Genomic DNA, 12,450 nt, shown 5'->3' on the forward strand with positions numbered 1-12,450 from the left:
TTTTTAAAAATCATCTAATAGGATTCAGTGTACATTAAACCCAACCTTAACTAACTCTGAGCTGGAAAATGTGTTAGCTCAAATCACCTTTGCTTATATGAGGCTATTGTATCAGTAGCAACAGTTCCAGAATTTTCTTTCCTTTTTTTTTTTTTTTTTTAACAGAAAGATATTTTTTAACAAAGTGAAGCACTGTGTTGCTCCTCCAACACATTCCAGGCAGTTAAGCAACATCAATGTTAGATATCATTGGGAATTCTGAGCAGCTGATGATTGGAAAACTCTAAGCATAACTGCAGGCATGGAGGGAGCTGGTCAGAGTTTACAGAAGCATGACTTCAAACAGTACTTACGTATTAGAATTGGTGATGTCAGTGGTTAAACATTCACATGTTAATGGGAGGTGAGGAGATACATTAAAACCATAAAAATAAACAGAAACAATGTTAAGACTTTTTTTCAAAATGAGCTTAAGGTTTGAAACTTAAAAAAGAAAGAGAGGAAGACCCTGATGTGATAGCAGAGCAGTGTAATCTGCAGTGCTCACCTCCTGACTATAGAATGCACTTGTGGGCTTTCCTGCTCACCCCAGCTCACTGGCTCTCAGCCAGCTGTTCATCTAAGCCCTGCAGTGCTGCTGATTTGCTACTTAACCCTAAATACATTTCACTGGATAAAACATCTGCAAAGGGATGAAAATTCAGAGTCTACAAAGAGGAGTCATCTGTCTTTCACTGAGGTAAATAAAAGCCATCTCCTAAGCCATCTCCTGTCTGTTCACAGCAGGAGGGAAGAGTAAACTCCTTCATGATGATTCCTTTATAATATTCCTTATAAGAGTGAAAACACTCCTTCATGATGATTCCTTTACAATGTTCCTTGTAAGAGTGAACACACTCCTTTAAAATGCAGCCTTCCCCTGTGGGACTAAAGACAGGCAAGGCTGTGGGCTTCTGCCATCACTGTCATTTCAGACTTGCTATGACAACACCAACACCAGAAAGCTCAGAGCACTAACACTGCTGTCCAACTCAGAACCCAAACACCTGGAAAAACAAGTACAGCAAACTACCTGAGCTGCATCACATGGCTGAGAGTCAAATTAGACCTGTCACTGATAAGTCACCTATAATATCTTCACTAATTAAAGATTTTTATTTAAAACCACATTAAAGGTACATTTGGAATTTCAGTCTGATTATAACATCTCCATCTTTGTTGCAGAAAGAAATTATTGTACACAAAATGACTTCACAAAATAGGGATATTTTGTGAAGTCACTGTCAGAGATCTGTCTGCTGTTAATTCATTTTAACATGACCAGTACCTGTACTCTTAAAATAAAAGCTTAAAGAAGAGAAATGCTGGAAGTTATCATAATGCAAACAGCAAAATCTCAGCTAATAGCAATTTTGCCATTAATATCCACACGGCAACATTAACCATATAATCCAAATGAAACAACAGGCCTTAAAACAGAATCACTTTCCAGGACATGCAATTACAGCCATTTCAAGCTTGAACTACTAAATTTTTATGCTTGCAAAGCAAAAACTGAATGCTTTTCACAAACTGCACATTTTTAAATTCAGTTGACACTCCAATTTTGAAATAAAAAGGGAAAGGTCATTTACCGTGTTGTTTGTAGATGGGCGGTTTCCTGTAAATGTTGACGCCTTGATCTGTGACATTAAGAAACAGAGAAAAGGGAATGTGAAAACTACTTCAGTTGTACATAAAGATAACCACTAAAGCAATAGATAGACCAAATATAGGATGTAGCACAAGAAAAAGCCAGAAATCTATTTCTAGTATTATACAAAACCAGATTATTTAAAGAAAAGAAAACATAGGAACAAGTGAAAAGTCAAAGACATGTGGTATGAAGTCCTTTGGAGCTGATTCTGTAACATGTGGATGCATCAACTCATGAACCCTCAGTTTTAAAGTGGGATAAAAGAGAAGAAATGTAAGCAGGCAAGACATTTCAATGGTGAGGATACAAGCCATTTGGGGAAAACTACCCCAAATAACTTCTGTGGAAAATTGTGCTTCAGTCAGAACAGCTCAATTTCCTTTCCAACTGACTGGCTGGATTGAACAGAGGAGAATGCAGTGAGCCTACAATTCACTTCAAAATCCAGAGAACAAAATAGCCACCTAGGACACTACTTTGAACAGGCAACAACAGCCACACTTCACTGAGTGAAAGGAATTCTTTATGCAGTGTTCACTGATATGCTACTAATTCTCAAACCATAAGGACAGATTTTCTTTCTTTTTTCTGTAATTTTTTTATATGAGGCCCACCATATTGCATGTTACCTATGTAAATCAGAATAAAACCACTTCCCAGAAGTCTAAAGCAGTAAAATCTACAGCATGTCTAAATGATACTATATTTTTCCAAATAATAATCTAGGACAGGAACCATTTTGTTCTAAACTACCTTCCCACCCCAGCCAACATTTCATGTATTCAGCACAGCTACAAGTACAAAAGCTAATCCAAAATCAGCACTACAGTGCAAAAATGTGCCAAAATCTTATTAGAAGAGCAAATTGAACTACAGGGAGCTAGAAAATTAATGTCAGAAACCCATTTTGCTACTTTATGCTGCCTGAAAAAAGTTTTCAGTTACATTAGAGTGAAAGATGAAAAGGAATTTCAGAAACACATGTGCTGTATCACAGATCCAATTAAAGTGTTACAGGAGACAACTTTGCCTTTGGTGTTAAGGAAAGTTAAACTTAAAAATCTATTGAAACAGAGGCAAATCTTACTCTGCAGAACCCTACATCCTTAAACAAACAGGCAAACTCACTGCACAGAAAGGCTGTGGTACTTCATTCCTGTGTGGGATCTGTTATGGTCACTTGAGGAGCAAACAGGGAGGAACATTTCAAGGGCAGTCATGCAGTCCTTCTGCACACACATGGACCCAGAGAGCTGCAGGGAGGATGGGAGCACAGCTCCTTCCGTGGCTGCAGGGCCCCAGCTGGCGAGGAGAGCTCCCACACCATGCTCCAGGTCACTGCTCACAGCTATTCATGCAATTAGGCTTGAGTTTAGTGAGGCACCGAGAGCCAGGTGAGCTTAAGCGGTTAAAGAGCCAACCTCAGCCAAGCCAGGTCACCCTCACTGGAAGGGGGTGCACAAACTGTTTATCTGCCAGACTGGAGGAGAGGAGGAAGGGCAGTAATTCTGGCAGGCTGAAGGGAATCTGAAAATAACTGGATAGAACAAGGCTTTCAGCTAGTGCTGAGGCAGCCAGATCCATGTCCAAACTGTAGGGACATCCCATCAAAATCCAAGACATATGGTCTTCTCAGGTGCTGGAACAACTGCAGAGCTCACTTCAAAATAGAGACTGCTCTCTGTAGGAAGGACATCCTAATGCACACATATCCTTCTGGATCTGCAGGACTCCCTGAGAGGACACCAAGCCATTGCACAGAACAAGAAAACAACCTCACCTGCTTTAAAAAGAAAAGGACACTAAACTAGAATTGCTGTGTTCAAAACTGAAACAAGCCACAACAATCTGAATGAACAATATATGGAATGGCTCACTGGCCACCTCTTTTCTGCATGTAACTCAAAACTAACTCCTCTGAAATTAGCAGACCTATGCTGGTGCAGATGGGAGAAAAACCGAGCCCGACATAATTCATATACAGCTCACAGGCCATCAAAAAACCCTGAAAAATGAAGCATTCTAAGAGTGAAACACTTGACCAAGAGAATATGTAAAAATCCCAAAAATCACAATAAACCCCTACGTTCCTTAAGGCACTACTCCTCTCAGCAAGGCCAGAAGCAGTTCCAAATGCTGAGGGTGCAACCCATGGCAAACGGTGTGAAAGGATGGAGACAAGACAGGAGTTACAAAGGCTACATTCTACACTGTGACAGGACAGCGAGACACACACAGTGCCAGCTCCTACCTGGAACATGGAAATGTTTAGGGGCCTGAGCGTAAGTTGGAGTGAGAGGGCGACTGTCAGGCCGATAGGGGACAGGGGAGTTCCGACCGCTGGACGGCTCATTGCCTCCAATGAAAGAATGGAGAAAACAAAATGAGAAGAGGGAGAGCAATAATAAAAAAAAAAATTAAAAAAAAAAAAAAAAAAAAGGCAAGCCCAATCAAACCCAAACAAAACCGGTGGAATCAAAACCTCCAAGGAGAAAAGAAGTTGAACCAAAAGTATAAATACAAACAATAAGGAGAGCTGGTAGTAGCCCTGGTGAATTTTTTTTCCCCCCTGATATTCCTGCAGAGACAAAAATTCTTGTTCAGGCTGGAGCTGAGGTTTGAGCAGCTCAGACTCATTCTGACGGCATGCAGGCAGGAGCTGTGCGCTCGTAGCTGGTGATTAGATGGGCAGGTCAGAAAAGAAGAATGGAAGGTTACTTGGCAATGATTTTTTAGTACAGAGATTAATATTTGGAATTAAAAGGTGCAAATATGGAGCAGAGTAGTTGATATGCAAACCCAAAGCAGAAAGAAGCAGATGCTGGCAGTTACTACAGTTCACTAAACCAAAAGTCTACAGAAACCAGAAACAGAAAATAGCTGTTAGGTCACTTGGTCCATATCAAAAGGCATAACTGTTCCACAAACACTCTTTCATTGGTTTAGGAAAATTCTGATATGGCAAAATAATTTGTAAAGCAGTGCAGCCCATCTGCTGGCTGTACACACCTTGTTCGTGACACTCCAAATCTCTGTCAGTGCCAAATTTGGTTCTGATGACAATACTTCACCACTGCTAATTTAGCAAAGCTGAATCTAGGACCTATAAATCTCAGCTCTAGTTTGCACACACAGTTTGTGCCATTTGTAGGATTACTCTTACTGGGGATTACTCTTACCCTCTGCCTCCTGACAATGCAGCACATCAATCCAACAGCCCTGAAAGTTTCTGTGCCTTGTCAGGGAGTCAGGGCTGCTGCACAACCACGATGGTGGACCCCAAGTATCAAGACTTAACAGCCAGACATCCATTCACATCTCTGTGTGTGTACCTTGAAAGAATGCAGCTGCCTCTTTTATTGTACCATTCTTCAAACTAGAGCAAACTTACACAAATAAAAACCATCTTCACAGGTGCTTATTTCACATGGGTGGGGGTGACCCCAGCAGTGAAGAGTAGGGGAACATCAAATCCCTTCCATTTTTAAAGTATGCACAAGGGCTTAAAAAATCCTAGAAATGTTGATTAAAAAAGCAGGGGAAAAATGGAGGGCAGAGGAGGGAATGATAATAAATACAGAAGGGCGATAAAACATAGGAAAAAAAATTCAAGCCTGTTTTCTACATCCTGTTAGAGGACCCAAAACCTTAAGACTCAGCACACTATTTATCTATTTGGAGTGGGGAAATAGGTGTGGGAGAAGGAAAAAAGAAGTTTTCTTGACAATTTATACATTAAATCCTCTTTTACTTGAACAGTCATCTACCAATCTAAAAGGCCCTAAAGGAGATAAAAAAAAGCTCTTTTACAAACCTTGCTGAGATGTGCCCCAGAGGTTTCAGCCAGTATACAAGTTAACCCACTGCATATGAATGCCTTAAAAATTGCATGGACAGTTCAGGGGGCTTGGATATACAAAATTTGTCCAGAAGAATGCATGTACAAATTCTGTATTTATCACTCTGACATTTCAGCCTTAAATGACATGATGCTCTCTCAACCACATGTGTTGATGGTGGTTTTCTATTCTTGATGCAGTGATGCTGAACTTCTGGCTGGGTAACAGTAAGGGCTACCTCTGAAAAGCAGCATGAATGATTAGTTAAACATTATTGTTTATCTCAATCTATGGCCCTTTACTTAGCAATGCCAATATTGTGTTCTACTTCCCCACCCTCTGAGATATTGTGATGGTGAAACACTTCACTTGATTTTACTCAGGTCTCTTGATTCTACTGAGAAATTATGAGTTACTTTTCAGCAAATCATTGTTTTGTAAGGGAAAAACCCATCAATATTAATATGTCTTGAGATACAGTTAGTTGTTTATAGAGAACCTGTCACTGCCTTTTTGCTTTCTTTGGCAATTATACTCAATGGAAGAAAAAAACCAAAAGGGATTTATTGACCTGTGGACTTGTCTCAATAGAGGAGTCACAAATACATTTTACCTATTGGGAACTGGTAGACTACATGTGTGCATGTTCAATTTGCAATGCTTCTATCACCAACACTACAAATACAGGGAGGAAACCCTTCTTAGACCCCTCTCTGCCTCTAGACCCAGATAAGTGTGCTCACACCCATACATGCATGCTGGCTGGTCTTGCATCAGGGACACAGATAATTTGTCCAGAGAATACGGGACACGTCGTACAATGCACCCAGCACCAGGCAGAGAGTTACTGTGGTATCATCCTGAAGGTGATGCTTTACAGATGCCCCTGCTGGCTTCTATTTCCTGTTGTACCTAATGACTCCTGCTAGTGGCAACAAATAACTCCCCTTCACACTTCCTAGGATGGCAGCCTCATTGCCTCCAATCTGTTCCAGAAGGAATGGTACATCCACTTAGATTCCCATTAGGCCATCCCTGAGGAGCCCACTCTCGTAACGAGGCTTAAGTGCTTGGGATGCAGCTGCAAAACCACTCACAATTTATGGAAGCAGTGCCAACTTCTGCAGAATGTGCACGTGCACAGAGGAAAGCAGAGCTCCTGGCTGCCTCTACCTGTCTCCCAGGGCCTCATGGACAGCCTGCTTGCAGCTTTTCATAAAAACTCAATAAATCTGGGTTCCTTGCCTGCACAGAAATGGCTCTTACTGTTGCAGATATGCTGTAACTACTCTTAACTCCCCAAAGCAACAAGAGCACTCCAGTTCACCAACACTGTAGAAAGAACTAATTCTCACACCCTTGTCATGAAGTTGAATATGTCTGTGTGTAGGTGGGGGAATGTTAAAGAGATAATGGAACAAGCTTAATGTAAAAATCAATCACTACAGCACAGCAAAAGGGAAATTCAGAGGCTTTTTTCACTTTCATTCTCTTTGCTCCATCAGGTAATTATTTTCTATAGCTGAATTTGTTAGGCAAGCTGCCCTAACAGCCAGGAATAGAACTGCTTGCCCACACACAGCCCAGTGTAATGCAGGTCCCTGCTGCCTTCTGAAGGGCTCACCACTGGGCTCACTGTGGGATTCACAAGCTCAGCTCACAGAATCAGGCCAAAAAACCCATATGCAACCAACACTGAGCCTTCTGTCAACCTGCAACCAACACTGAGCCTTCTGTCAGGTTCCAGTTTAGTTGCTCTACTTCTGAGTAGACATAGGAAAACAAGCTCATAAATACCTGAAACCCTTACTCCTGTTCAGGTTTTGTCAAGCTATCATACATCCTCTTGTCCACATGTGTACCCATTATTTCACATAAAAACCTGAAAATCATTGAAAAGCAAATACTCAACTGTTTTCCAGAGCAGAACTTTCACCTGCATCCACAAAACCCTGGAAACAGTCACCAGGTACAGAAAGCATTTGATTTCAGGGACCTGCCTCAGGGAAGGAAAGAGGGAACCTATGAAAACCAAGGTCCAAATTCTCTATGAAGTTTGGTAGACTCTTCATGGGAAGGTCTGTGAGCAAAGGAATACATATTACTTTGGAACCCTTTTACATGGAAATCATATGGGGGCTTTGCAGTATTCTTGAATGCCTCTGAAAAATTCTAGGCATGCAAGATGAAATCCTGGCTCTCAATGAGGGTTTTGTCTCTGATTTCAGAAGGGTCAGGGTTTCTTTCATTCGTGGACTTGTTTTGATTCTTTCATAGCAAAGACAGTGCTTTATTGAGACAAGACCAAATTCAATGGAGAGTCCAAATTAGATTAAATGAAGTCTAAGCTGATGTATATTACACACTCTTCCAGCTTTTTCAGCATATACGTTACATCAACAAACTCTCACTCTAAGGCGTCTTTAGCCCCTTTCACTCCTCCAATTTCTTTACTTTTGGCTGTGTTTATGAGGTTTAATCAGTAGGCTTCTTTAAGCCTTATGTTGTATGAAAACACACCGAAACTGGTCTAAATGTCTTCTTTTCTGGCCTGAGTATACAAAATAACACAGGTGTAATGTGCCATATGACACTTCAGTTATTATTATGCTACTGGGAAATCATGCCCCTTTACCAAAGGAGTTTTGACATGATCTGTGTTTTCTGACTCCCAAAGGGAAAAACCCCATAAGTTATTGTTTTGTGAAATCTTTCTTACAAACCAACATCAAGGTCACCTTCTTGCTAAAAGTACAAGTGAGAAAGGCTGAGCCAGTAAAAAGATCACATGCCTCTTCTGTCACAGTGCTATGAATTTGAGCTTTCAGCAGCTTGGCTGAGTTATGACACATAAATGCTGTCCAGGCCTTCTGAAAAGTGAGGATTCCTACAACATCCTTCAGGACACACCTGATAAAAACCATCCTCCCCTTCTCTGTCTACAGCACTTGCAATCCCACTTGGCCTTCTCTAACAATAACTGAGAAAGATACCTGAACTACATACCAAGGCGATTCTTTGCAATCTGAAAACAATAAGCATGGATTTCCAATAGTTCTTCTCATTTATCTGTTGAAGAAGCTATTTTCTCAACAGAAAAAGAATGAAAATGCCACCTGAAAGAGTGTGAGCATTTATTTGTATTTACAGCAAAGAAATGTTGAAATTGCAAGGACTATGAATTAACTGCATGCGGAAATGAGCAGTATAGCTATTTTTAAGGGTCCCAATCTTTTTAAGTGAGATTTTTTTAGAAATAGAGACAGAGTAGAAAAGTGGACAGTGCAGATTATCAAAAATAATCTTAAAAAAGGCAAGAGTAAAATTAGTGGTGGTTATCTGAATGCTTAAAGAGCTGTGATGCTGAGATCTATTAATATTTCTTGAAACTTCATGGCAACAACTTTCTTGCAACTGCTTTTGATTATCTCCAGTTTATGAATATCTATAATAATTATTGGTGCCAGATTGGAATCTACGTTCAATTTACTCAGCTTTGTCTTTCTGAGCTCTTGTAGGTGATATAAGCTATGACCTTCTCCCCCAAAACAGAAGAGATGGCCCAGCCAAGTACTCCAATAAAACTCAGAGTAAAACCACATTCATAAAAAGCAAGAAACAAAATTAAAAGATTACTGAGCTAAATGAGTCCCTTGAAGGGACACAGTGAAAGAAGAATCCTCCTCCAACTCAAACCATGGAAAGTAAAAGATTGAAAAAAAGACCAGATTCTCAAATAATGTAAATCCTTGCAGTGCTACTGCCTTCAGCAGAGCCTGCTGATTTGCCTTAGTTGAGGAGAGGCCTAGAGATTTTAATTTTATTTTGTTGGGCCCTAATAATTGCCAAGGTGAATAACAAAGATTAAGTTCCTTTTTGCCATTGATCCTTATATAATCTCTTTTTCTCCCTTCTTCATAGTTTTGATCACCTTGCCCTCATTCAGGCATTGCTGTAATCAAATTTTCACTGCATGTTTTAAGAATGGGGCAGTAATAATTCAATTTGATAACAAACTAACCAAAATTTCACTGCATGTTTTAAAAATGGGGCGGTAATAATTAAATTTGATAAACTAACTAACCAAATTTTCACTGCACGTTTTAAGAATGGGGCGGTAGTAATTAAATTTGATAAACTAACTAACCAAATTTTCACTGCACGTTTTAAGAATGGGGCGGTAATAATTCAATTTGATAAACAAACTAACCAAATTTTCACTGCATGTTTTAAAAATGGGGCGGTAATAATTAAATTTGATAAACTAACTAACCAAATTTTCACTGCACATTTTAAGAATGGGGCGGTAATAATTAAATTTGATAAACTAACCAAATTTTCACTGCACGCTTTAAGAATGGGGTAGTAATAATTAAATTTGATAAACTACCTGCTGAAGGGATTGTTGTGGACTGCTTTAGAAAGAAGCTAAATTCGGTACATACAGGTTCTGAGCAATAAATGACAATGCTTCTCTGTGTATTTCTACCAGGTAAAAGCTTGGTGACTCTTCAACTAGGGCCCTTAGAAATGACATATTTCCTCCAGAAAAAGGACATTATGTCTATTCTAAACGTAGCTCTGAGTGCAGCAGCACATTTCGAGGCATGCTCAGCTACACAGCCATCGGCGACCTCCCAGAGCCACGCCTTCACAGCTCTGCCAGAGCGCCAACAGGTCTCCAGGTGGAGGGTACTCCCTGGAGAGAGGCCTGGCTCCTTACCTTTGGCATGGGGGATGAAGTGGTGTCGGAATGGGGAGTTGGGGCGGGAGTCATGGAGCGCGGGGCCGCTGGAGCGCGGGGGTGCCACGCGCCGCGCGCCCAGAGCCAGCAGCTCTGCGGCCACGGGCAGGCAGGGGCAGGACAGAACGGAGACAAAGAAAAGCAATAAGAGACAGGCAGGGAAGGAGGCTTCGAAGGAAGCAGGAGGAAAAAAAAGGCATTGAACAATTAGGATTCTGGAAAGAAGGAAGGAGAAAAGAAAACAACAGAACGGTTAAAGACGCACCAAAGGGCCCGTAAATGTTACGACAAAATTACAGGAAGTGTTAGAAGAGAGGCTTAGGCTTGAACTGCATGGCTAATTTAGCATAACATCATTGGCTTAATGAGCTTCTGAGCAATGCCTTGTTACCAGAAAGTAGCCTGCTACCAGCATGCAAACATCACAAACGTTGACGCTCAATTAGTTAAGAAAGCAGCTGGTTTAAAAAGTGCCTGACCAAAAAATGTCAGTCAAGAGGCATGCAAGCTGTTTTCTATTGTTTTAAGACATTCCAAAAATGCTGCCAACATCAGCTAGGGCACCAGGGGAGGAAAAGGCTGCAAACTTTTTCAGAATTTGTAGCACTTGATTTTTGAAGAACCTTATCCTGACAACGTCAGTACAGCAGTTCACTTCTCTCTCAAGGGCTAGCTGGGAGCAAAAGAGAAGTGATCTGGGGCCACTGGGTGTATTCAGAGAGAAATTATTCTTGCAAAATAGTATGGTGAAAATAATTACTATTAGGAGGAAAAAATATATATGTTTGTGCTATTATTCAATAAATAATTACTGTAGGAAAATTATTAAAGTAGCTTCAACAATTACCCCAAAATAGGGTAGGAAACATCAAATGACAAAATATACAGAATTACTTCTGTGTCATATGAGGATCAGTAACAGGTGAGCCCAAGATGAGATCATCTGAACATAGATAAGTTTGAACAAATATCTCTCCAGAAAACCCTTCAGGCTGTGGACTTTGGAAGATTTTACATTGGCTCACAAGTCTGGCTTGAGCTCATCTGCCCATCACAAGAGTTACATAAACAGAGATTGCTTCTGGGGAAGGCCTTTGACTGAACACAGACAGTAAAACTCAATCACAGTCAAGTCTGGAATAGGGCCTGGATTTGTTCATATCCCTGAGACAACAGATAAAAATGGAAAAATCCCCTCAGACATGGAGAACCAAGGGACAGAAGTTTGCAGCTTTTTCATGTTTTCAAGTCTCTTTCAGTTTCAGTTGTAACGTCATCTTAAAACACAGTCATGTTGTCAGCACCAAGTATCAGACACAATTTGCTTCTGTCCCACCTCCCTTGGGTCCCTTAAATAAGGCATTCACTGACAGACACAATTGGCTGCTTTCAGCCCACCCCCTCTAGGAAATGGCTACAGCATTCAAGTTCCACAGTGGTGGCTCTATTATAAATCTTTAATTTTAAAAATGCAGCTCCTATTGCATATGGGCTTTTGGCATCCCAACTGTTCAGCTGTAATCACCAACGAAGATGAAACCATGCAATTGTATCAATTAATTCAAAAACAGATCACAAAGATTTAATTCATTACCATACACAAAAAAATCAGTCTTGAAAAGTCTTCAATGAGTAGCATTTAGCCATATACATTTTTATGCATTTTGGGTGTGGATGAATAGCTCATTTTCATATCTTGCTTTTAGATACACAACCAGTAATTTTGAAGGCACTGGGAACCTGAATGACCTGTACATTTTCTTTACTGTACTGCTAAACCAGAAAATAAAGTATGTTTTCAAGTGTTCCCAGGCAATTGCCTACAGCTTTAATTAAAAAGAGACCTTCTGAGTCCATGTCTTAAAAAATTACAAGCAATTTGGAACATATGGGTGTTTTGCTTCTGAATATGAGATTCTATGGCTGCACCAAGCTTTAAAGGAATTTTTTACAAGAGAATAAACCTAAATTACTAACTTCTGTACAGTCAAGCCATAATTTTTGTTTCCAATATGTGATACTTTTCCCAAATTCCAGAATGAACTTTGTGATTCACTGCTGCAAATTTTTGCTTGCTTACAGAAGCATACAAATATTTAAAAGATTTGATTTGAAACAAAACCAGAAGATGAATATTTATGATACAAGAAACAGCCTAGTGCAAAAGACTA

At 40.2% G+C, this 12,450-nt stretch overlaps 1 protein-coding gene across 3 annotated transcripts in view; it reads right to left on the minus strand.

Moving 5' to 3' along the window:
• The window catches only part of ABLIM1 (actin binding LIM protein 1), a 188,987-nt gene that overhangs the window by 15,162 nt on the left and 161,375 nt on the right, over positions 1 to 12,450 (minus strand). For all 3 annotated transcript variants that reach the window (XM_058028980.1, XM_058028979.1, XM_058028978.1), the window contains 3 exons: positions 10,259 to 10,372; positions 3,948 to 4,052; positions 1,635 to 1,682 (listed from right to left, as the gene is read on the minus strand). In XM_058028980.1, the coding sequence (XP_057884963.1) occupies positions 1,635 to 1,682; positions 3,948 to 4,052; positions 10,259 to 10,372 (267 nt within the window). The remainder of the gene's footprint in view (positions 1 to 1,634; positions 1,683 to 3,947; positions 4,053 to 10,258; positions 10,373 to 12,450) is intronic.

The sequence above is a fragment of the Melospiza georgiana genome, chromosome 8 (assembly GCF_028018845.1).
Source record: "Melospiza georgiana isolate bMelGeo1 chromosome 8, bMelGeo1.pri, whole genome shotgun sequence".
Classification (NCBI taxonomy): domain Eukaryota; kingdom Metazoa; phylum Chordata; class Aves; order Passeriformes; family Passerellidae; genus Melospiza; species Melospiza georgiana.